Here is a 26,889-nt window from a genome sequence, read left to right as displayed (position 1 = left end):
TTGCTTGAATGTCATGTGAGCAATTTCAAAGTTCATCACAATCTGCCTTAGTATCAAAGTTTTTGTCTTCATTGAGAGAGTATTTTCGTATACATTTTCCCAACTATACTCCTCTGTTATATTTGGTAAAACCTTAGAATATACATATATTTTCCTGTAATAGGTTTATTTCTGGTCAAGAAAACAAAGCTTCGGAGCGTTATTCTCAACTCCAATTTTCCCTCCACTGCTCTGTTTTCTCAGTTCAAAACCAAGCATGAAAAAGGGTGAGCAAGTGTAGATTCACGAATTGTGTGTGGTAGGGCGTTGAAGGTTGACTAAGGAAAAGTAGGAACCCTTTGGACCCATGGCCAGCAAGGATGCGTGGGTCCCTTTCTCCACCACCGCTCCGTGTTCAAGCACAGCAATCACATCGCAGTTTTGGATGGTGCTGAGGCGGTGGGCCACCACCACGCTCGTCCGTCCCACCATCACCATGTCGAGTGCCTCCTGCACCACTTTCTCTGACTGGCTGTCCAGTGCGCTCGTCGCCTCGTCCAACAGAAGTATGGCTGGGTTCTTCAGGAGTGCTCGAGCAATGGCAATCCGCTGCTTCTGCCCGCCTGAGAGCTGTACTCCTCTATCTCCACACCATGTATCGTAGCCATCCTTGAGGCAACTGATGAATTCGTGAGCATTGGCAGCCCGGGCTGCGTTCATGATCTCCATCTCACCGACCATATCCATCCCATAAGCTATGTTCTCCCGGATGCTCCCTGAGAACAGCGTCGGCTCCTGGCTCACCAACGCAATGTGCTTCCGCATCGATCTTAGATTGAACGATCTTATGTCCTTTCCGTCGATCCTCACTGTCCCTCTCGTGGGGTCGTAGAACCGCTCAATCAGCCCAATTATGGTTGACTTGCCTGACCCACTCTGACCCACAAGCGCCGTCGATCTGCCAGCCTCGATGTTGAGGGAAAAGCCCTTGAAGATAGTCACATCGGGCCTTGCAGGATAGGCGAAGTCGACATCCCTAAGCTCCACATTGCCGGTCAGTTTATTGGGGCGGCGACCATCTGGATCCTCCGGCTCAATATGGGTGTAGCGATCGAGCACTGCAAAGACGGACCTCACTGCATCAGACCCCTTGGCCAGGTCAGTGGTCATGCTGCCTGCTTCAGCAATGACTCGGCCAGTGCTCACCAAGATCATGAATGTCTGGAACAATGCCTTTGCTGAGATGTAGCCATCAGCAATGAGCTTTCCTCCGTACCAGAAATCGAGCGCCCATGTGCATATCATAAGGCTCTGAGCGGTACCTAAGCCGAGCCCGGCGAACAATGACTGCTTGATGCTCTCCCTACGCGGCCCGTCCTGGGCCATGTCGAACATGCGGAGTATCCTTCCCTGGGAAGAGAAGGCAGCGACAATTCGGAGATTGGCAACAGCCTCCGCAGCGAGCTTGCTGCTTTCGTCTTGGGCCTTGATCGCCTTATTGGACATGCTCTTGAGGAGGACCTTCCTGGCATAGAAGCAGACGATGATGATCGGTTGGACAGCAATAATTACAAGGGCCAGCCTCCAAGCGATGATCAGACCCATTGTCCAAGCAATGATGACTGCAGAGAAGGTCTGCACGACAAGAGCCATCCGATCTCCAACCAATGATCTTACCTGCAAGTTGGAAAATTTATAATTTGAGATAGAACAAGTCCTGGAATTGACACACTTTTATCATTGGTGCAATTCACCTAGTTTTATGAAGTTGTGTAAGATGCTGTTAAGTGGGTGCGCAGATAATGTAGGTGGCATTTAGATCAAGATAATCATCATTGTTAATTTTTACGTGGCATGAGATTGGACCGTTCATTTGCTAAGATTCATGTGGAATCATTAACAAATAACCTTGTATAATCTAGGTGGACAATAATTTTCCTAAATTGGATGACAAGGATTTGATTTTTGCTGGATGGTGCGTCTTCTTTTCATTTTTAGTAGCTTCAGGTCCATGAATATTTAATATTCTTATATTCCATTAGTTTGAGGGGTTAAAATTAGAAGTTGGTATTACGAATGAGGGGTTTAAGTTGATTGTTGTTAGATTTTGACTATAAAGTTTTACACTGGATTTTTTTTAATAGGTTTTTGAGTTAATGAAATTGAGCTTTTTCTCCACTGAATGAAAATCTCCAATCCTACGGAGCTGCTCACGTACCATGTTATTTCAAGGCCTATCGAAATCCTGTTGATTGAGCCATTCATAGTGTGTTCGAAGCCATTTATCTTGCCATGCCGATTCTATCAGTGAACCTAACTCAAGTGTAACAAGGTGATCATATCCCAGCAATGGTTTCACACAAATGTACCACTGATTATTGGGAAAATTCCAACATTCAATAGGGAGAACTCACAGAGATTGGCAAAACGAATGGGCTAGCTAGCTAGCTGTCAGCACATGAGAGACTATCCTTCATCACGTGCCAATCAGATCAACTGTGAAAAATATGCCATGTATGTATGGGCAGTGTGAACTACATCAAAATGGAGCGACTCAGTCCCACTTCAGTTATACTCGTTCTGAGTCGGACTGCGTCTGTCTGTACTAACCAAGTCCGATAGAAATTGGTTAAAGAGGATAAATACAGAATCGGTAAAGGCATATGGGCTAAGTTGGACGAGTTTCATATGTAAATATTATTTCCGGTGACTTATCCTGCCTAGCTATGCGTACTCACCTTACGACTCACACTCACATCGGCAGAACCAGCCAGCTAGCTGATGTCAAAGCTCTGTGGGCCCCACTATGGTTTATTTGTTTTATTCACATCAGTCATCCATTTTGCCAGCTCATTTTAGGGCATGAACCCACTATGGTTTATTTGTTTTATTCACAACGGTCATCCATTTTGCCAGCTCATTTTAGGGCATGAACCCAAAACATAAGGCAGAGGAAACAGTAGAGATTGAAAGCTTAACATTGAAAACTTCTCAGGAGCCACAGAGTTTCGGATCAAGCAGATATTTTTGTTTTCCCTTCATCCATGCCTGTGTGACCCCGTGAACAGGTTGGGCCGTACGAAGGTTTCAAAAGTGGGCATCATTCTCCCCACCGTTTGTGATATGGTCCACTTCAGCTTTGGATCTGCTTCAGTTTTAGGCTCATAAATTAAAATGAGTTGGAAAAATGGATGAACAACGTGGATAAAATACATATATCATGGTGGGGCCCGCAGAGCTATGACACCAGCTAGTCTTTGTTGATCTTTTGGACAAGTCTTGCAGCTAATCTTTGTTGATCTTTTGGACAAATCTGGTATGTGCATGGGTGCTTGCTACAATGCAATATATATCCAAGCAATCCATCAAAAAAGTACAACCATGCGGATTCCCTATCCGAATAATCATGTCTGTCCATTCGCCAGGTGGGCCACAATTAAATGAACAAATGCACGGTGGTGAAAAACGGCTGAAGTTTTCTCTTATTTCTAATATCATGTCACACCAAGCAGACCACCTTTATCATTCGGACATAGTATCTTTCTAGTGAGGTCCACATAATGGATGGCTTGGATATTTCACTCGTATGCAATGCTGGTATATGTGGTGGCATGCGCATTAGCTCACATGTACACAACAAGTGGGCTTAACTAAGCTCCAGTTGCATTAATAGAATTACTATTACGTACTGTATGATGTCTGAGGTTTGCTAATTCCACACGCATGTGGAAGAAGTGCACATCCACGTCTTGGCACATGTGCAATATGAAGTCAGTATTAGATCCCTTTTCATCAAGTGGGCTATATTGATTAGAGTGTGCCTTTAAATTAAGCTATTTCAAGACTATAGTGGGCCACATATATAAAACAAATGGATGATCAGAAAAAAATAATCTCAACCATTGTATATTACGGCCCACCTTAAGAGGCTAAATATTTGATGCAGTACAGGTGATGAGGATGGAAGACTGAAGGCTTGAATTACGATCAAAAGGGCCTAAACAACATAGTGGCTGGTTATCCATTTCTCATGTATAATTTATCATTGTAAGGTTACTAAATCACTCTAAGCACTGCCAATAAAATGGCTTTGCAAAATTTATTTATTTTATAGATCAAATTTGGATCTTAAATTTAAAATATTATTTTTAGTAAATTTTGTCTGTGTTATTGTTAAGGTTTTAAGAATTTGGTTATGGTCTCCTAGTATTGGTTTTAATCATTTAAGAGTTACTTACGAGTTTTAGTATTATTATACGTCTTTTTACCATCTCAGTTTTTTCTTCAAGTTAATTTTGGAATTTAGGGTTTCTTTTGCTTATATAAGCACATTAAATATGCTATAATTAACACTTCATTCAATAATATCAATTTTCTCTCACATTTTTGGACAATTTTGTATCCTTAAGTTCTTATTCTTAGTAGAAGATGGTGATCTTCTTTCTTTTCTCCATGCCACTACTATATTATTTGGTATAAGAGGTTTCCTCTCATGTCATGGCTTCCAATACATAGCAGGTCATGAGTCAATAATTCTTCAAAAAGTGTGCTATGGAATTAAGCAGTGACTAAGCAGAGTTTCTGATCATGTAGAAAGCCATTCAGGAGTTGTAAGCGACAATTGACTAGTTGGTTGAAACCATGGGGTACAAATAAATGAGTGGCAACGAATGACACCCACAACCTGTTAGGGAACCATAGAAGCACGCAGAGATGAGTCAAGCAGAGTACTCCAATCACACAATCAAGTTCAAACACAAACAAACTGAATTTTATGTGTAAAAATCTTTGCAGAAACAAGCCTCGAATATCCCTATCAAACCAAGCTATAACCTTAAAACCTAGGAACAAATTAGAAAGCCCTAAAACACCTCTAATCTACATCAAATTCCGATTACACCGATATATATAGCATGCTATAGTATCACAATCGAAATAGGAAACAAATCCAAAACTTTCATAATTCTATACTTATGCTCAATGACACCTTTGATGGGATTTCAATGGTATCGAACACATTTGATGACATCGGGTAAAACACCAAAATGTTCCAGCGATAAAACATAGATTTTTTAGATTTTTTATGGCATCGACCACTACTCGATGGCAGTGAATGATTTGTCGATGGCATCAACAGACCCTTTTGCTTATAAATATAAGACATCAACAACAATCTCCATCATGTCTTCAATCTTTATTCTTCATATATTATGTCATCATCTCTAATTCCGTCTTACATTATATTCTCGTGCACACTCCATCTTTTGTTTGCGCCTTCGTCAAGCCCAGAGAAGTTGCACAGAACTTAAACTTCTCCATGGGAACCATCTTCATAAGCTTGTTAGATGAATTCACGCTGGTATGGATATTCTCTAGAGTCACACCTCCTTCGTCAAGCACCCATCGGATAAAATGATGACGAACATCAATTTACTATGTGAGTGATAAACAGTTGCCAAATCGATTACGCTTTCGCTATCACAATTGACTAACACAGCCTCATGCTGAAGCTCGAACTGATTTATCATCCCCCTCAACCAAATTACCTTCCTTGAGCGCTTCTATCATCGTCATATACTTAGCTTCGGTTGTGCAAAAGAGTCACCACAAACTGAAACTTCAACATCTAACTGATCACTCCAGCCGCTAGCATAAACGAGTAACTAGATGTTGACCTTCTAGTATCCACACTGCCCATGTAATCATAATCTACATATCGTACTACCTTGGCCCCTGATTTCTCAAATGATAAGATGTAGTCTTACGTACCTCGAATGTATTGAAGTAGCCATTTCACTGTCTCCCAGTGTTACTTGTTACGGTTAGACATGTATCTGCTAACAACACCCATTGCATATGAAATATCTGGCTTAGTACAGATTATGGCATACACTAAGCTGCAAACTACGCTTAAATAAGACACACAAGATATATCCTACTTTTCTTCATCTATTTTTGGACACTGTTGTGAAGATAGCTCGAAGTGAGTCGCGTGGGGAACGTTGACCAGCTTTGCCTTGTCCATCCTATACTTTATTAATACCTTCTCAAGGTATTCATCTTGAGATAACCATAGCCTGCTCAGCTGCTCCTCTTTTTGTCTCTGTGTATATCAATACTGAGAACCCTCTTTACAGCCCTAGATCTTTTATCTCGAATGTCACTAATAACTGAGTCTTTAGTGAGTCGATTTTAGACATGCTATGATTGACGATAAGCATGTCATTGACGTACAAAATTAGGATAATGAATTTTCCATCACTAAGTGTCTTGTAATAAACACAATAATTATATTCACTCCCGGTAAACTTTTGACTAACTATGAAAGATTCAAACTATTTATAATACTGCTTAGGTGACTGTTTTAGGCCATACAATGACATCTTCAACCTACAAACCTTGTTCTCTGTCCCTTGTATTTTGTAACCTTCTAGTTACTTCATGTAGATTTCCTCTTTCAATTCCATATGCAGGAAGGCAATCTTCACATCCATCTACTCCGGCTCGAGATACGATTAGGCAAGCAGTGCTAACATGAATCTGATAGATACTTTCTTCACCATAGGTGCGAAAATCTCAGTGAAGTCTTCACATCTATCTACTCCAGCTCCCACGTCTAGTTCTTGTACAAGGATTCAATCTCGTCATTCATCGTAACTTTCTACTTTTTGACGTCAGTCTCATTAAGAGCCTCCTAATGAGTAGATGAATCATCCTTATTTGTAATGAGGGCATATGCGATATTTGAGTCATCCCTATTTCTTGTCAGTAACCTACGATCTCGCGGTAGATTCCGTTTTCACAGGTGGTTGCTCTACCTTCTCATGTACTTGTGTCTTCGTCTCTTTATCAGCCTGTATCTCATATATGTCTACATGAACGTCTTTCAATTCCTTGTGCTCAATCATTACGGAACAAGAATCCTTCGTCGAATTTGACATCAAAATCCGGGTACCTAAGCATCCACCTTATCTTTCTCAATTGATGATACATGAGAGTAAGCATCGTAACCAAATACATGTATTCCCAAGTAATCTACTTAGTGACCAGTCCATACTTTTTTTTGAATCTTACAATCAGTTTTCATAAAAGGAGACCGGTTCACCAAGTAATAAGCCGTGTTAATGACCTCAATCCATAGTTCCTTGCCCAACCCGGCATTACTGATTATGCATCAGGCCCTCTACAAGAGAGTCTGAATCATCCACTCAGCCACACTATTCTACTCTGGTATGTGGCATACTGTGTTGTGTCTCACGATCCTTTCATCTTTACAATACCTATTAAATTCTCCAGAAGTGGATTCCCCACCATTGTCAGTCCTCATTACCTTTACCTTTCACCCTGACTATTTTTCCGCCATCTCCTTCCACTGCTTGAAGTTGGTGAAAATATCAGATTTATTTTTCATGAAATATACCCACACTTTACTATAATAATCATCAATGAATGTAACAAACCATGACGACCCTCCACCAAAAATCATGGGCGACGACCCCCATACATGAGAATGCACATAATAAAGATCACCCTCACATGCATGTTTTCCAAATTTAAAAGAAATCATTAATTGTTTACTATATATATAATACTCGCATGTACTAAAATCAAAACTTTTAAAAGTTAGAATTAAACAACAATCAGAAAGTATCTCCATGCCCCACTTGCTCATGTGGCCTAGGCGTCTATTTCACATACGTGCAGAAGTGGAATCCCCTATACATGTTGCAGCTCTACCTGATGCAATGCTCCTGATCAACTTATAAAGGTTCTCGTTCCTCTCTTTGCTTCATAACTATGTGTGTCCCCTTTGAAACTTTAAGAACATGATCAAACCGGTGGATTTTGCACCCAAGCGCCTTGAGTGCTCCTAGAGATGCTAGGCTCTTCTTCAAATCAGGAATGTGTCTCACTTCAGTCAAAATACACTCCATGCCATCAAAAATCTTGATGCACACCGATCCAACACCTACCACTTTACAAGCATTATTATAGCCCATAAACACCTGGCCACCATCGCACTTACTGTAACTGATGAACCAACTTTGTTAAGGGGTTATATGGTATGAAGACCTTGTATCCAAAGTTCATTCTTTGTCAAAGTACTCAGATTTTGATACGATGAGCACGTCACTACCGTTCATCTCCTCATTGGATTCCACTGAGTTGGCCTCCCTAGAAGAATCCTCTGAATTCTCTTTTCTTGCCTTAGGATTCTAACAATCCTTCTTCATGTGCTCGAACATCCTACAATTCCACCACTTCAACTTGAATTTACCATTGCCTTTGGATTTGGACCTCAATCGAGAAGATCCATTGTCCCACTCAAAATTTTACCCACTCGTAATTCAATAAGGATTGTAACACGCTCTCCTTAGTAATGGAAAATATCCTACATCTATGACTGATGAAGAGTGGGATAAACTAAACAAAAGGGCTACGACCTTGATACAATTGTGTCTAGTGGACAATGTCATATATAATGTCCTCGATCAAAAGACCGCTGAAGAGGTATAGATGAAAATGGATGGTTTGCACGTGAAGAAATCCCTGTGTAGTTGTCCATATCTTAAGAAGCAATTATATAATCTTAAGATGACAGAGGGGGTTAGACATTAATGAATGCATGAGCACTTTCAGCGATTTGCTATATAAACATACGAATGCCGAGGTTAATATCGAAGAGGAAAATCAAGTCTTAATTCCCTTAAATTTGCATCCACCATCTTTTGAGAATCTGGTAAAGACATTGATCCATGGTAGGGATACTATTGATGTGGAGACTTTCATCGCAACCCTTTATGAGAAGCAATTGAGAAATAATTAAAAAATGGATGTACCTCTATGGATGCATTGGTTCCTAAGAAAAGGAATACTGAAAGGGAGAAGGGCAATTCTCGATTACGATCTAAATCGAAAGGAAATAGTAAGATGAAGTACTGAAATTGTGGGATGACATGGCATATGAAGAAGGATTGCAAAAAACTCTAAGGCTCAAAAGGGAGAAAATTTTGAGAATGCGTCAAAAGAGGCCAACACAATGCAATCATGCGAGGAGGTGGAATATGGTAATGTCTTGACTGCATCCAAATCTGATTACCTTACTATCGACTAGATTTTAAATTTGGAGGTCTCATACGACATGACTTCTCACAGGAATTGGTTCACCATATACAACGAGTACAATAGTGGACAAGTTTTTATAAGCAATGGCATTGTCTGTAAAGTTGTTAAAATTATTTCGGTGTACATCAGAATGTTTGATGGGGTGGAGCATATTCTGACCGATGTTTAACATGTTTCAGACCTTATGAAGAATTTGATATCTCTAAGGGCCCTTAAGGTACTTGGCTATAAGTTCACTGGTTATAACAAGTTCCTCAAAATTTTCGAAAGGGGCACTTATATTGATGAAAGTACTATGAAGCAGTAATCTATACAAGTTGATCAGAAACACTAAGATGTGTGGAGTTATAGCGACTGTAGTGGAATCCACATCGGTACAATTGTGGCATGCGCACCTAGGCCACATAGCGACAATGACATGAATGTACTTTTTGATTGTTGCTTGATTCCTATTTTTAAAAATATTAAACCTAGCATATGTGAGCATTGTATATATGGTAAACAATCAAGGCTAACTTTTAAAATTGGAAAGCATGTTTGTAAAGATGTGCTTGAGTATGTGCATTCAGATGTATGAAACCCGTCGCATGTTGTTTCTACTGGGGGTCATCATATTTTGTCTCATTCATCGATGATTACTCTAGGAAAGTGTGGGTTTATTTCCTTAAAAATAAATTTGATATTTTCACCATATTTAAAGTGTGGAAGGCGATGGTTAGAAGGCATACAGGGCAAAAACTGAAAGTATTAAGGACTGATAATATAGGCAAATTTACTTCAAAGGAATTCAATCATTTTTACAAAGATGAAGGGATTGTGAGGCACAATACAATAAGACACTCCTGAGCAGGATGGAGTGGTAGAACAGATGAATTAAGCTCTCTTAGAGAGAGTCTGAAGAATGTTGAGTAATGTTGGATTGAGAAAGGAGTTATGGACGGAGGTCGTTAACACGACTTGTTACATGGTGAATCGGTCCTCGTATACACCAATAGACTGCAAGATTCTTTAAGAAGTGTAGGGTGGTCATGAGTAGACTATTCATAGTTGCATGTATTTGGTTATGACGCTTACTCTCATATACCATCAGTTAAGAGAGATAAGCTAGACCAAATATCTAAGAAGTATATTTTTATGAGCTATGATGATAGTGTGAAAGGGTACAGGTTATACAATCGAGTCACATAGATGATCATAATTAGCCAAGATGTTAGGTTTAATGAAGATTTCTCATTCTGCAAGGACAAAAAAAGGAACCGGAGAAATCAACAGTCATTGATGTCGAGATTTTAAAAAAAAAGATACATAAGCCAAGACTGAGTTATAGGCAGAGGTACAAGAGCAGCCACCTCTTAGAAGAAATCCGCCAAGAGATCGCAGATTGCCAGTTAAGTACAGGGATGATTCGAATATTGCATTCACCTCATTATGGATGAGGGGGATTCGTCAACCTTCTAGGAAGTATTAGATGGTTTTGATGCTGAGAAGTGGACAGTAGCCATGTATAACGAGATAGATTCCCTGCATAAGAATGAGATATGGGAGTTGATAGAGCTTCTAGTGAGGCATAAAGCGATTGGTTGAAAGTGGATTTACAAGAAGAAACGTGATAGATGTAGGGTAAGATTGGTCATAAAAGGGTATGCGCATAAGGAGGGTATCAATTTCAATGAGATTTTCGTGCCTGTAGTCAAGCAAGTGCTTATCATATTTATATCGGCACTGGTTGCCTAATACAACTTAAAATTGGAATAGATGGATATGAAGACTAGTTTCTTTTATGGGGAGTTGGAGGAGCATATTTACATGAACTAATTAGAAGGGTTAGAAGTGAATGGGGCATAAAATAAAGTTTGATACTTTCGTGAGGGGTCAGCGATTTACCAGAAGTGAATATGATCATTGTGTCTATTATAATACTAAATGATGGACAATTCATTCTACTAGTATTGTACATAGATGATATGCTTATTATTAACCATATCATATCTAAGATTAATACGTTAAAGACTCAGTTGTTAGGGACATTTAAAATGAAAGATCTGGGGGCTATAAAGAAGATTCTCGACAAAGATATTTACAGAGACATACAGAAGAGAAGGTTACGGTTATCACAGACAGAAGATACACAAAAGTATTCAAAGAAGGTGTTTGGTTGAAATGGAAGATAAATCAACCTAAGCTTTAGTAGGAAGTTGTGCCGGTAAATTGTGATAGGAAAAGCGCAATCGATTTAGCAAAGAATTCGGTTTAGCATTCTTATACTAAACATATTGATTTCCGTTATCATTTTATCCGATAAGTGCTTGTGGATGGCAAAGTGACTCTTGAGAAGCTACACAAGCATGAATCCAATGGACATGCATATGAAGGTGGTTCCTATAGAGAAGTTCGATTTTTGTGCGACTTCTCTAAGCTTAACGATGGCTTGACGAAGGCAGAGTGTTCACAAGAAATAACGACAATGGTGGAGCTATGATGAAGGCAATTAGAGATGGAGCTTGGAGTTATGGTTCGTGATAATCGAAGACATGGTGGAGGTTGTTATCAAATATCTTAAATTTGTCTGTAATCGAGTTTGTTGATGGCATCGACAAACCACTCGATCCCATCAAGCAGATGTCAATCCCATCGACTGCCCACTCAATCCCATTGAGAAAATCCTGTTATTTGGCCTTTGCTCACTAGACAATTTTTAGTTTTAATTGATTTAATCGAAGGTGGCTTCGATCCCATTAATGGATTGTCGATGGCACTCGATATGATCGAAGCTCCCATCGACCGACTTGCGTAGTTGTACGGAATTGCGGGTTTTGGTTCCTAATTCATTTTTAATCCTTTTTAAAGGGTTTGTAATTAGGGATTAGGGTATTGGAAACGTGTTAGGCTTGTTTTGGAGCAAAGGGAAAGAAAAGCTAGGGTTTTGTAAAGGGTAATCAGGGTTTCTCAGATTGGTAAGTTCGTTCATCTCTTGTAACATTATTTATAATAGTGGATTCATTGTCGATAATAGTGGATTCATTGTAGGTTTATGCCATGTTTTTTTTCACTTAACGGTTTTTCCAAGTAAAACCTTGTATTCTCTACGTGCTTGATTTGTTTGATCTCTTATTTTTTATTATAACTCAGGGTTGCGTTTATGTGTCCCCCCAATAATGATGTTGTTTGGACTTTATAGTACCCTAAGTACCTTCATGAGGTTGATGAACCATGTGCGTTTGTGTGTCCCCCCAATAATGAACCCTTTATCAGTTAATTTTTCATGTTTTATTTCGATGATATACTGATATACAACCATAATGAGTATGTTGGTCACTCATAAGAAGTGTTATTTCTTTTAAGTAGAATAAGTTGTACATAAATTTTAAGAGGTGGAGCTTTGTCATTAATATACTTATGTTTTTTTTTTCAATGTTGTGAGTACCATGGGCATTCTTATTAATGAGAAAGAGAGAGCCATTAGAGAATGGTTAATGCCTAAAGCTATCAGCGATGTACAGAGTTTTCATGTGATAACAACTTTTTTATTGTTGGTTCATGAAGAATTTCAATTTTGTTGTAGCGTGATAGTTTACATGGTCTGGGGAGGCTAAGCAAAGTTTTGTATTTATTAAGAAAAAAAATATCTACTAGTGATATTTTAGCATTACCAAGTTTTGAAAAGATTTTCGAGGTAGAGTGTGATATTGGGGAACAACAGAAGCACACGAAGATGAATCAAGCAAAGTACTCCAATCACACAACCAAGTTCAAACACAAATAAATCGAATTTTACGTCGAAAAACCCTTACAGGAAAAAAACCACAGAACAAAGCAATACTAATGCACTATGAAAGCAGAAAATTACAAGAGATAGAGATTAACGATTTTAACAAGCTTCAAATCTACTCCTCAAGCCATGCCCTTGAAACCCTTGGGAATGAATTTAGTAAACCTAGAACACCTCTATATACTCCTAAGTCCCTATTACACTCGATATATATAGCCCCATATAGTGTCATAATCAGAATAGGAATCAAATCTCGAACTTATGCAATTTTGCGCATGCGCTCAATAGCACCTTCGATAGGACTTCGATGGAACCAAGACATTCTAGCAACAAAACATGGATCCTCTGAATTTTTTTTGATGGCATCGAGTGGTCTGTCAATGGCATCGACAAACCCTATTGTTTACAAATTTAAGACATCAACAAGAATTTCCACCATGTTTTCAATCTTCATTTTTCATAGCTAATATCCTCATCTTTAATTCTAGTTTTGCATCATAACTCCATCATCGCTTCTCGTGTATACACCATCTTTCATTTATGCCTACGCCAAGCCCAGAGAAGTTGCATGGAACTTAAACTTCTCTATGAGAACCTAGTGAGCATTTCAACAGGATTCATGGTCGTGTGAATTTTGTCTTGAGTCCTTTCTTTTTCAAGTACTTGTCTGATAAAATGATGACGCACATCAATATGTTTTTGTACATAAGTGATAAAATGATTTTTTTTTTGCCAAATTGATCACACTTTTGCTATCACAATTAATCGGCACGGCCTCCTACTAAAGCACCAATGATTTATCATCCCTCCCAACCAAATGCCTTCCTTGAATGCTTTTGTTACTGCCATGTACTCAGTTTCGGTCGTAAAAAGAGTCACCAGAGACTGAAGCTTCGACAACCAACTGATTGCCCCACCCGCTAGCACAAACAAGTAACCAAAAGTCAACCTTCTATTTCTCATACTGCCCATGTAGTCAAAATCCACATAGCCTACTAACTTGGCCCCTGATTTCTCAAAAGATAAGACGTAGTCTTGCGTACCTCGAATGTATCGAAGTAGTTATTTCACTGCTTCCTAGTATTGCTTACTGGGGTTAGACATGTATCTGATAATAACACCCACTGCATGTGAAATATTCGGTCTTGTACAAATCATGACATTAAGCTGCCAACTGCGCTCAAAAAAGGCACACGAGACATCATATTTTTCTTCATTCATCGATTTTAGGACACTATTATGAAAATAGCTTGAAGTGAGTCGCGTGGTGAACGCTGACCGGTTTAGCCTTGTCTATCTCATACTTCATCAATACCTTCTCAAGGTATTTCGCCTGAAATAACCATAGCCTTCTCCTCTTCCTGTCTTTGTGTATGTTAATGCCAAAAAACCCTCTTTCCAGACTTCAGATCTTTTATCTCGAATGTCCTTGATAACTAAGTCTTCAGTAAGTCGATCTTAGACATGCTATGACTAGCGACAAGCATGTCATCAACATACAAATCAGAATAATGAATTTTTCATCACTCAGTATCTTGTACTTACAAGATACAATGATCATATTCACTCCTGTTAAACCTCTGACTCACCATAAAATAGTCAAACATTTTATACCACTACCTAGGCGACTGTTTAAGACCATACAACAACCTCCACAACCTTCAAACTTTATTCTTTGTCCTTTGTATTTTGTAACCTTCTAATTACTTCATGTAAATCCGCTTTTCCAATTCCCCATGTAGAAAGGCAGTCTTCACATCTATTTCCTCCAGCTCAAGATCAAATTAGGCAACCGATGCCAACATAAATCTGATAGATACTTGCTTCACAACCTGCATGGATATTTCAATAAATTCGACACCTTCTTTCTGAGCACATCCCTTCTCTACCAACCTTGACTTGGACCTATCTTTTCTTTCTTCAATATTCACTTGCACTCAATCGCTTTACGGCTTATGGAAATCTCCATAAGCTCCCACGTCTCATTCTTATATAAGGAGTCCATCACTTCTTTCTACTTTTCTACATCTGTATCATCAAAAGCATCATGAAGAGTAGACGGATCCCCCTCATCTCTAATGAGAGAAAATGTGATATTTGAATCATCCCTATATCTCGTCAGTATCCTACGATCCCTACGACGATTCGTTCTCATATGTGGCTACTCCACCTGCTCTTATACCTCTGTCATGTATATTTATCTTCCTGTGTCTCATTTATGTCTAATTGAATGTCCACAACTAACTTTTTCGGTTCATTGTGCTCATCCTTATGAAATAAGAATCTTTCGACAAATTTGACATCATGACTAAGGATGATTTTTCATGTGACTCGGTCATATAACCTATACCCTTTCACACCACCATCATAGCCGACAAAGATATACTTTTTAGCCCTTTGGTTTAGCTTGTCTCTTTTAACTAACAGTACATGAGAGTAAGGGTTATAACCAAATACATGTAGTCCCAAGTAGTCTACTTGCTGACCACTTCATACTTCCTCTAACATTTTACATTCAATTGTCATAGAAGGGGACTGATTCACTAAGTAACTAGCCATGTTAATAGCATCAATCCACAATTCCTTACCCAACCTAGCATTACTAATCAGGCATCAGGCTCTCTTTGATTCATTCACTCAACCACACCATTCTGCTCTGGTGTATGGCCGACTGTGTTGTGCCTCACGATCCATTCATCTTTACAATACTTATTGAATTCCCCAGAAGTGAATTCCCTACCGTTATCTATCTTCAATACTTTCACCTTTTGCCCTGACTGTTTTTCCACCATCGACTTTAACTACTTGAAGTTGGTGAAAACGTCGAATTTATTTTTCATAAAATAAACCCACACTTTCCTGAAATAGTCGTCAATAAAGATGATAATCCATGACGACCCTCCACCAAAAATCATGGGTATCATACTTCGTACATTAGAATACACATAATTAAGAACACCCTTACAAATATGTTTACCAGACTAAAAAGATAACCATGACTATTTACCATATATACAATGCTTACCTATATTAAAATCAATACTTTAAAAAATTGGAATTAAATAACAATCAGAAAGTAACTTCATACACCGCTCGCTCATGTGGCCCAAACGTGCATGCCACATATGTGCAAACGTGGAATCTACTATAAATGTTGCAACTACACCTGATGAAGTGCTCCTGATCAACCTGTAAAGGTTCCCATTCCTCCGTGCCTTTATGATTATGAGTGTTCCCTTTGAAACTTTAAGAACACAATTAAACCCTGTGAATTTACATCAAAGCGCCTCAAGTGCTCCAAGAGATATCAAACTCTTTCTCAACTCAGGAACATGTCTCACCTTGGTTAAGATACACTCCATGCCATCAAACATCTTGATATGGACCAATTCAACACCAACTACTTTATAGGCATTATCATTGCCCATAAAGACCTGGCCACTATTGCACTTAGTGTAACTGGTGAACCAATTCCGATGATGAGTTATATGGTACAAAGCTCCCATATCCAAAATCCATTTTTCATCTAAGTATCCATATTTTGATGTGGTGAGCACATCACAACCGTTCACTTCCTTACTGGATTCTGTAGTGTTGATTTTCTTGAAAGAACTTTTTGAATTCTCTTTTTTTGCTTTATGATTCTAACAATCCTTCTTCATATGCATTGACATCCCATAATTCTAGGATTTCAACTTGCCTTTATCCTTGCCCTTGGATTTGGACCTTAATCAAGAAGATCCACCGTCCCGTTTAGAATTCTGCCCCCTCGTAACTAGTGCATCCGTAAAGGCACCCACATCACCGCTTTTCTTTCTCATCGCCTTCAACTAAAGGGTTGAGATAACAATTTGGACACTAATGGTCAATCTACCGGTGCACAATGAGTCGTTGAACGACTCATACGAAGCTGGGAGAGAATTCAATAGGATGCATGTTTGATCCTCGTCTTTCATTGTTTACTCCACATATAACGATTTACAAATTAACTTGTTGAAGTTATTAATATGGGCCTCAACATCAGCCTCATCCGCTATCTTTAGATTGAATAACTGAAGCTTCAAGTACAAGCAATTTTTAAGAGATTTTTTAGTATAAATATTCTCTAACTTCGCCCATATACTTGCTACAGTTTTTCTCTCTCATGACATTATAGAGGACATCATCCGTTAAGCACAATTGAATAGAAGTTCTCGCTTTCTTATCCATCTTATTCAATTCATCATCTGTTATAGATTCCATTTGCTTTTTAAGGAGAGCATCGTCCAATCCTTGCTCAACTAGGAAACCGGTCATCTTACCATTCCATAGTTCAAAATTATTTTTTCCGTAATATTTTTCATCATCGAACTTTGAATTAAAAGCCATTGATACTATGCTTTCATATTCAATCTCTGATATCACTTATTGGGGAACCGCGAAAGCACATATAAATTAATTAAGCATATACTCCAATTGCACAACCAAGTTCAAACAAAATTATGTGGAAAAACCCTTACGAAAAAAAAAAACTATAGCACAAAGCGACGGTGATGCATTATGAAAGCAGACAATTACAAGCGAACAAGCTTTGAATCTACTCTTCAAGCCCAAGCTATGCCCTTGAAACCCTTAGGAAATAATTTAAAAAACATAGAACACCTCTCTATACTCCCAAGTCCCTATTACACCTGATATATATAGCCCTATATAGTATCACAATTGGAATAGAAAACAAATCCTGCACTTACGCAATTCTGCGCGCATACTTGATGTTACCTTCGATGGGACTTCAATGGCATTGAGTAAAACATCAAAACATTCCATCGACAAAACATAGATTTTTTGAATTTTTCCGACGGCATCAAACATCTGCTCGGTCTATCAATGGCATCGACAGACTCTGTTGTTTACAGATTTAAGAAATCAACAACATATGATACATCATACGTTGATATTGGGACAGTTCCTCAAGAAGGTAGGCTAGTAGCACCCAGCACATATAATAATGTATATAGAAAAGATTTGGTTTGTGAAGAATTTCATTTCTACTGTAGCACTCGTTACATGATGCATAAAGAAATGATAATTCAAGTGGTCCGCAGAGGTTGATGGAGTTTTATCTTAATTTAGGAAAAATGATCTACTACTATTTTAGCACTACTGAGTTTCGAGTAGCTGTTCAAGGTAGAATGTGATTGGCATGTCATGTTAGGCGGTTCTTTTCCAAAAGAGTTAGGCCAGGAGGTTTTAACAGAAGAGAAAACATTAATAATTATAATTTTCCTTTCATAGATTCCCACTAATCAAAGGGGCGCTTAATTTATTGTAAGCGTGGTTGTACGGGAAGAAAAATTCCTGCTTTTTTCTGAGAAGAAAGCAGTAGTTCACGTCTAGATCATGCCCTTTAAAATAAATGCCTGAGTTATATTGGAACATGGAAAAAGAGAATTAGAGAAATGGTTCTTCCATTTCTTTAATCAAAGGTGAGAATAACGCCATGGTTTACATGCGTGTGCACTGACGCCACATTCACATTAAATAAAGCTGTCACCTTGGAAGGAAAGAGAATCTAACATTTGACGGTTCTTTGAAAATGACAAAATATATCCAACCATATAAACTCACAAACAAGATTATTCTAATCTTAGGCTCATCAAATATGAACTTTGAGACTCGCAGTTTGGATGATTTAGACTGGGCTAATGACATGTCACATGTACAATTGTAAAGTGAACATGCATACTCTACCCAACCGATTAATATAACAAAGATCAATAAAGTTAGCAAACCAGTCCTCACCTCTGTCTCACCATTCCAAAACCAGCTATCCTTTTGACTTTCTTTACGGCCATAGTTTGTTGGGAATAATTATTTAATAAACTATTGGAATCTTACCAAATTACTAGTTTACTAAAAGGCATCATAAGTTCATCACTAATGACGACATCTCATTGACTGATTATATTTTAATATATATATATGCACTCAGAAATTGTACACATCCAGCACTAGCTCCATCTAGTGGGGCCTACCATGGATGGCCCATGTAATTTCAAAAATCACACTTTTACACATCTTTTCAATTTCCATGCTACTTTATTCGGCTGTAATTATAATATTCATGTGTGTTTAGATCATAGTTTAGAAATTGGTTTTGGCTTATCATATAACTACTGATATCGGTCGTATGGCTCCACCTAGTCCTTTGTCAGGTCATATTGGGTCAATACAGTCATATCATCCATCAATCATACCCAGGCTTATTTTTGGCTGTTGGGGAAGTCTTTTTCCATGTTTGAGGCAGCTTGATATTTGTTGAAGAATAACTAAATTTTGTCTGGTTAATGGAGTATTGGGTTTCTGAAAACTTGGGAAATTCTGTTTCAATTCTCTTATCTATTTCCTAGCATAAAGCTGGGTTGGAATGAATTTCCTGGAGAACGTAAAAAACCGAACCAAAAGCATGAACCCGGACTTGATTTTGATACATCTGCCATCCCATCCATAGTAGGTGTTATTAGATGGATGGTCCCAAATGAAAATCACCCTGCTATGTGTAGGGTGGAGAGATGGTTCTACCCTGTTCTGAGCTCCACCGTACAATTCATCTCAGAGATTCTTTCATCCCTGTTTTATCAAAATCAACCGACTGCACACTTGGTGACTTTATAATTTTTATTTTTTATTTTTTTAAAAAAAAAAAAGAAAAAAGAAAAAAAGAAAGAAGAGAGAGAGTGGGTCCTACTTTGGTTGGTCCAAAGCTCAAAAGATCATCATCAGGACCATCCTAGCCCTTTCCTCATTGAACATGAACGGTTATTCATGTTTCTTTCTCATCTTTCAAAGTGCTCATTTGTAAGCCACCAATGGAAATAGGTATCTTTTGAACTTTAAATTGTGGACCCTCCATTGTGGTCCCCACCCGATGAATGGTCTAGGTTAAGGATGACAGTGACAAAGCTGTATGCCATATCGGCAGTCTACGTGGCGTATGTGAACCTAATCCATAGTTCTACTGTGGATGGAGAGCAGCCTGAATTTCATACTGATCAACCAATCATAACCATCAAAATGCTGTCCAATCGAATGGACGGCTAATGTAATACGGTCAGCAATCCAAATTTCTACAACCAAAACAACATGGTTAAGATGGCTGGACCAATGTGAATTTGGGCTGTGCTCCGCGCGATCCACACGTACGAATAGTACGAGACACTTAAAAAGTGAAGGACAATCATACGTACCACATTGGCATCCTTGGCCAGCCTAGAGCATACGGCTCCTGTAGAATTCTCATCCTGATCGAACCAACCCACTTCGAAGGTGAGGATCTTGGACAGCATTCTCTCCCTTATCCTCATTGTAAGATATTCACCCATTGCTGCAAAGTTGTAGTGCTGTATGATATTGACGAAGAAGGAAAAGAAGGCCAAGGACATAAAGAAAAGACTATAATTCCTCGTCTTGGATTTGATCTCCCCATCATCCTTCAAGAAATAGGTAGATATCATGCTGCCCATTGCATATGCATACATTGGTTGCACTGCACCGAAAGCCACCGCACCCATGCATCCCAAACTTGCCTGTTTCCATTCAGGCAGATTCAGCAGCAGTAATCTCCTGAAACTCGGCACTGCAGATGCTTGCTTTTTGTCTACATTGTCTTCTTCTTCTTCTTCTTCTTCTCCAAATGTTCGATGCTGATTTCCCGCTGCTGAAAATGAGTTGGCCGAGCTGGATCTGCTTGCAGCTGATAGCCTTCGGCTGCTGAAAGTGCGGCCTATTGAGGTTTCTTCACCTTCTTGTTGTTGGGTTGCTGTTGCTGTTTGCTGGAGTAGGATGAGTGAAGTGTATAGCCCGTCTTCGTTCTGAATCAAGGCATCATGGGAGCCGGTTTCCATGACCTCACCACCTTGGACGACTGCGATCAGGTCGGCATTACGGATGCTGGAAAGGCGATGTGCAATCATGATGGTGGTCCGACCAACTGCGGCCATGTCCAGCGCTTCTTGAACGATCCTCTCCGACTCAGAGTCTAGTGCGCTGGTGGCCTCGTCTAGGAGAAGGATTCGTGGTGCCTTCAGTACTGCCCTTGCAATCGCTATTCTTTGTTTCTGGCCTCCAGACATCTGAATCCCTCTTTCGCCCACCTGTACGTGCATGCGTGATCATGTTATTGCACCCGGGACAGATTTTGAAATCCCACTTTGATCAGTATGGACTGTTGTCTATCCAAGCTTTTCATCATGGGCCACAAATGGACGGCGCCCATTTGATCAGTTGAATTTTTCAGCTACAACCTATCATAAGAAGATCCCACAACTTGGACAGCCTACGTCCTGAAGACGTGTGCATGAATATGGTTTGCACCACTCCAGACGTGTGCATGAAGATCCCACCACCGTTTGGATGGGTAAGATTGTACCCAATCAGTTTGATCTCGGGGCTTGATTTCCACCCACGAAATGGGCTCCACGATTTGGATTTCCATCTTTTTTTTTTCCACCGTGGTCTATACTTTCGTAAAAATGGTGGTGATTCTTCAAAGGCACATATGGCATATTTGCAAGGAAATCCAAACCGTCTTAATCATGGACCCAACTCTGGATTGAGCATAACAAAAAATCTCACTTATATGTACCATCTGATTCTTCCCTCTGACTATGGCCACCTACGATTTACCTTTTAGCGACCCAATTGATGGCCATTAATTGGATGGTTCGGATGGCTTGATCAGCATAATTCTAGGGAAATCCTCCAGCCACAATTCGACCCACAAATTGGATGGTCGGGATAGGTGTACATGAGTGCTACGTGTGAGGATGATTGATCACCAGTAATAAAATGGTGAACTAAAATAAGGAGCGTAGCCTTTCTTTAGTCCTCTACCAAGTGTTTTACGTAGAGCTTGAAACACTCAAGCCTGTGGGGCTTATCATGCTGTACATGTAAAATCCACTCCATCCATCAAGTTCTATCCACTATTCTAGCATTACTCGCTCGCAGATTAACAACCAGGTGTTCCATACCCCTTCGGAACAATGGGAAAGGGATGCGAAACCATATTTTGTGTTTTCCCATCATCCATGTCTGTGTGACATAATCAACGGGTTGGGTTGCAAATAAACATTACTCTAGGCCTAGGAATTTTTTAATAGTGGGTGTTCAATTACCATTGTTTTATTGTGGTGTGGTCCACATTATATTTTGATCTGTGTCATTTTGGGTTCATACCATAAAATGATATGTAAAAATAGCTGGACAGCCTGGATAAAACACATATCATGGTGGACCCACGGAGCGCTGTCCAATAGCTACCTCGCTATTTCCAGCCTCAGTATGCAATCCGCGTCAAGTTTCACATTGTTCCCACTGAAGTGCGCGCGCGCGCGCGCACACACACACATATATATATAGTATGTACTGTCTAAGATAATGCACACCTCGTGATGGGCGAGGGAGTGATATAGTATGCACTGTCTAGATAATGCACACCTCGTGATGGACGAGGGAGTGGATTTAGTGGGCCACGGGATATGGTGTGTGCCCCCGTTTGTATGTATGGTGCGTGAGTCAGTATCGTGATGATGGTGAACTATGACGGTATAAATGATGGGGAGGAAAAGTAAACCTGAGTATCGTATCCGAGTGGCAACTGGGAGATGAAGTCATGAGCATTAGCTGCCTTAGCAGCAGCTATGACCTCTTCCATGGTTGCCTCTTCCTTCCCGAAGAGGATGTTTTCTTTTATGGACGTCGCGAACAGGGCTGGCTCCTGGCTTACCAACCCCATTTGAGATCGTAGCCATTTCAGCTGTATCCTCTGGATATTGATCCCATCCACCAGTATTTCTCCTCCCAGAGGATCGTAAAACCTCTGCAGCAAAGCTATCACCGTCGATTTCCCTGAACCGCTTCCACCCACCAGCGCCACTGCCTTTCCAGCAGGGACCGTCAGGCAAAAGCTATGGAAGATGATCGTATCGGGACGGGATGGGTAGGCGAACTCCACGTTCTTGAATTCCACCTCTCCTGATATCGACTCGAGAATCTCTCCTTCCATGTTTTCAGGATCGATCTTGGGAACTCTATTCATTACGTGCATTGTCCGCTCGCTGGCCGTTGAAGCTTCAGAGAGGTACTTGACGTTGGAAAGTCCCGAACCCAGTGCTCTGATGGATGATCCATTAATTCATAGAAACAAGATGGAAAAGAAACGCCGCGTTAGGAGGATAAGAAATGAACGGAGGGATTTTTGTACTGAGAGATTACTGTTAAATTCATTTTTCATATAAATCGAGTTTCTGTTCGCATAAACAAATAGCTGAGGAATTGATTTACATTTCTAAGGTTTTACAAAAGAAAGTGCTTTAACATTTTTCCTATAAAAAAAAATACATATTAAAGGACCATTTTGAAGTATTGAGCGGGAATCTGCGGGGCCCACCGTAATTTATGATTTTTATCCGCACTGTTCATCCATTTTTTTCAGGTCATTTTATGTTTGAAACAAAAAATGAGGAAGATTCAAGGCTCAAGTGGACCACACAGTGGGGATTGAACGCCCACCATTAAAAACTTATTGGGGCTAGCGAACTTTTGGATCAAGCTTACACTTGTGTTTTCCCTTCATGCAGGTTTTTATGAGCTTTTGAACAGGATGGATTGCATGTAAACATCACAGTGGGCCCTCTTCAACGGTATGCCTAATTATCACCGCGGGTTTCTATGGTGTGGTCCACTTGAGCCTTGGATCTGCTTCAATTTTGGATTTGGTTCCTAAAATCGTCTGGAAAATGGATGAGCGGCGTAGATAAAACTCATACATCACGGTGGGCCCCACGCAGACCATGCCTGGACCGATATCCATCCAATAGCGTCCGGACTGGGGTAGGACGCAGTCCGCTTGAGTACACACCGTGTAAAATATTGTTATCTGCAATTTCTCAGCTTGAGAATTTCGTCGGGAGATTTGCAGAATTTTGACAGCTTTCTCAGCGATATTATCAGAAAAAATTCAAAATAATTTTTTTTAAATATTTATGATAAGTTAGTAAAAACCCTTTTATAAAAAGCATTAAATGAAATATTCACTTCTAAATAAATTTTCTGATAAAATGGCGAAAATTTAAAATTGACGAGATTTTGAAAATCCTAGATATTATTATGATATTATAATCTAATCATAATACCACGGGAATATCTAGGATCATCAAAATCTCGGCAATATTTGTTACAGTGCCATTCACTAATGATGTATCCAGAATCAGGTCCTATGCATGGAGAGCTTTCGTGCACTTTTACTTTTTCTATGGCTTATATATATATATATATATATATATATATATATATATATATATATATATATATATATATATATATATATATATATATTATTTTTAAAAAAAAATGAAAACGAACCAATGGGATGGAAACCGACCAAATACTTCCATTGTAGGACCCACCAAAGGAACGCCCCATGTTAGTTTTACAGCCTGCCTGATATAACCCCATCAGGCATTGCTTTTAAAAATAAAATAAAAGACACTAGGAGTGCATGAAGTGAGAAGGAAGGAATTCCTTACAGGCCTCCAACAGCAATAGCAGCACCAACAGCAAAGACGCTCCCTCCTTTCCCGCCATGGTACATAACCAACCTGCTGCCGTACCAAGCCATGAAAGACCAGATGGCGAACGTGATGCCGTTGCTTCCAATAGCTAAACCCTTGGCCAGGCCTTGCCTGAGACCCAGCTTCACCGACCCTTGTAAGGCCGCGGAGAACTCGGCCAAGGTCTTCCTCTCCCCCACAAAGGAGTAAACGGTTCGAACTGACGAGATAGACTGCTCCGCGATGCTCCCTGCCTTGTTGTACTCATTCCGTATCTTCCTAGCCAGGCTCATCAGCATCCGACCGTACATCAGCCCCGGTATGATAAGAAGCAGCACGAACGGGAATGCTACCAACGCCATCCTCCACAGCATGAGGAATGCCACTACATAGCTCCCTATGAATGTTGCGACGTTCATCACGAAATTGGGTACCTGTAACCCGATCAGTCAACCGAATATGAGTGAAGGCCATTCGCATGAAATCGTGGTGGTTTGCCGATCCCACGTCAGGTGGACCACAGTGCATGGATGAAATGGACTGCTAAAGACATCTTTGCGTTTTGTGGGACGGATCTGATCGACGTTTTGGATCTATTGCACGTGCGTGGTTAGATTATTTTCCAGTTGGAGAACTAATCACTTGCAACCAACTGTGATGTACGGACCATTTGTTTTATGCCTTCAGAAATATTGTTTTACATTTGAAGGGAAGATTGGCTGTTGAAAGCGTTACATGCTAAATTAACATACAGTCAGTTGTAGGTGATCAAATCAAATTAATTTCTACAAAGAGAAGGTTTCAAGTGCAACACGTTGGACAACAAGGCACAGTCCACCCAACGGATAACTTCCATCCTTTTTAAGTGCAAGTACGATCCAATACTTCCACTATTTTGGCCCCACCACAGGGATCATCTGGTGCAAAAATCAGCCCTATCCACTTATCCAGTGAGTCACACCATGAAAACAATGTGAAGCCACTAATACATAACGAAATACAAGTTTGGTTCGCTCCATTTTTTGTACAAGGTGATCCTGATGGTGGGGCCAACTTATTGGACGGGTTAGATGTAGCAGCGCAAACATGAAAGCCTGGAAGGACCGTAATTCAAAAATCAAACTTGTTTTTACTAAAGACTTCTCGAAGTACCACCCATTCTAGAAAGGTGTGTAGACTGTAGAATGCAAGGGGTGTAGGTGATTTATACTCATTAATAAAAGAAACTTAAAGATGCTGACTAAACTGAAAAAGTTTCGTTTACTTCTTATATCTGTCTCAACGCATGTGTCACAGGCACTGAAAAAGGATAAAAAGGTAATTACACCTGCAGATGGAAGCTGAAAAGGATAGGCACGACTGCACGAGAGAGAGAGTAAGGGGGGGGGCGGGGCGGGCAGTGTGAGAGATAATACCTTTTCGCTGAGAACATCTTGGATGACATTTGAGTCATTAGAGACGCCTATGACGACCTCTGTAGTGCTTGCCACCTGGAGATCGAAGTATCCCACGTCTTGTCTTAGCACTGCTTTTAGATATCTGGCCCTCATTCTCGATGCCTGTCGCTCTCCCGTTCTCGACCAGCAATACCCCTCTGCCCATTATTTACAGAATTACTCTCCTGTATTTACATATTTACAAGCAAGGACAATCCTAAAAACACAGAAAATAGAGAGAGGGAGAAGAAAATGTTCATATCTATACCTAAGAAGCAAGCCACCAATAATCCACACGCCAGGTACAATAGACTCACAGCATTCTACATATTTCATGGAGCCATTAGTCTCGTATAAAGGAAGAAAAAAATCATTGGTGGACATGTGCCACTTGTGTATTTCACCAAACTGGTGGAAAAGGTGAGCCCCACCTTGATGATAACCTGGTAAGAAATCATTCTAGCCGGTCTACTCATCAGGCAGGCCACACGCGCAAGTCGGTTCAGAACCACCCATGCTTTTTCATGAGTGGCCGACCTGATTTCATGCCGGGTAAATTTCATGGCGGGACCCACCTTATGCAGAGAGAGAGAGAGAGAGAGAGAGAGAGAGAGAGAGAGAGAGAGAGAGGAGACCTTGTTGGTTTTTTGAGTGAAGTCAGGACTGGAGTGAGAGGCACCACCCAGATTGTTCATAATCTGACTAGTAATGAAGAGCATGAGCGGCGTGGAGAAACCGTCACCAACAGCACCCAAAAAGCCAAGAGTCATCAGCAAAATATCTACGCGGTCTGCATGCACAAAGATTGTCCATAAAGAAGAGCTCCCTCTCTCTTTTATTACCGTCCCCATCTTACTCTTCTTCTTCCTTTCTTCTCCTCCTCTCCAAAACCCACTGCGACGAGAAACAGTGAAAGAAAGCCTCCTTACACACCAGCTGCAAGCGGTTTTGAAAGCACCCACGGTCACCCCGTGACATGTTCTTTTGT

General features: G+C 40.0%; 1 protein-coding gene across 2 annotated transcripts; it reads right to left on the bottom strand.

Moving 5' to 3' along the window:
• Window positions 1-26,889, bottom strand: LOC131258296 (ABC transporter B family member 15-like). Of its 2 annotated transcripts, XM_058259528.1 has the most exons (7): window positions 26,537-26,889; window positions 26,170-26,224; window positions 25,881-26,059; window positions 24,442-24,899; window positions 22,488-23,028; window positions 20,101-21,006; window positions 1-1,656 (listed from the first exon to the last, which is right to left on the bottom strand). In XM_058259528.1, the coding sequence occupies exons 1-7, from the start codon at window positions 26,750-26,752 to the stop codon at window positions 283-285; spliced, it is 3,729 nt and encodes a 1,242-aa protein (XP_058115511.1). In that variant the 5' UTR covers window positions 26,753-26,889; the 3' UTR covers window positions 1-282. The 2 variants fall into 2 exon arrangements, with proteins under 2 accessions (XP_058115511.1, XP_058115512.1); XM_058259529.1 differs by lacking the exon at window positions 20,101-21,006 and having other exon boundaries at window positions 26,537-26,888.

The sequence above is a fragment of the Magnolia sinica genome, chromosome 10, assembly GCF_029962835.1.
Source record: "Magnolia sinica isolate HGM2019 chromosome 10, MsV1, whole genome shotgun sequence".
Classification (NCBI taxonomy): Eukaryota; Viridiplantae; Streptophyta; class Magnoliopsida; order Magnoliales; family Magnoliaceae; genus Magnolia; species Magnolia sinica.
This window is presented reverse-complemented; position numbering and strand designations above follow the sequence as displayed.

Excerpts from the sequence above, each read along its gene's own strand:
- LOC131258296 (XM_058259528.1), bottom strand. The coding sequence starts at position 26,752 with ATGGGGACGGTAATAAAAGAGAGAGGGAGCTCTTCTTTATGGACAATC. Across the intron at positions 24,900-25,880 it reads AAGATGTTCTCAGCGAAAAG|GTACCCAATTTCGTGATGAA; the intron begins GTATTATCTCTC and ends ATCGGGTTACAG. Across the intron at positions 21,007-22,487 it reads CACTCGGATACGATACTCAG|GTGGGCGAAAGAGGGATTCA; the intron begins GTTTACTTTTCC and ends ATGCACGTACAG.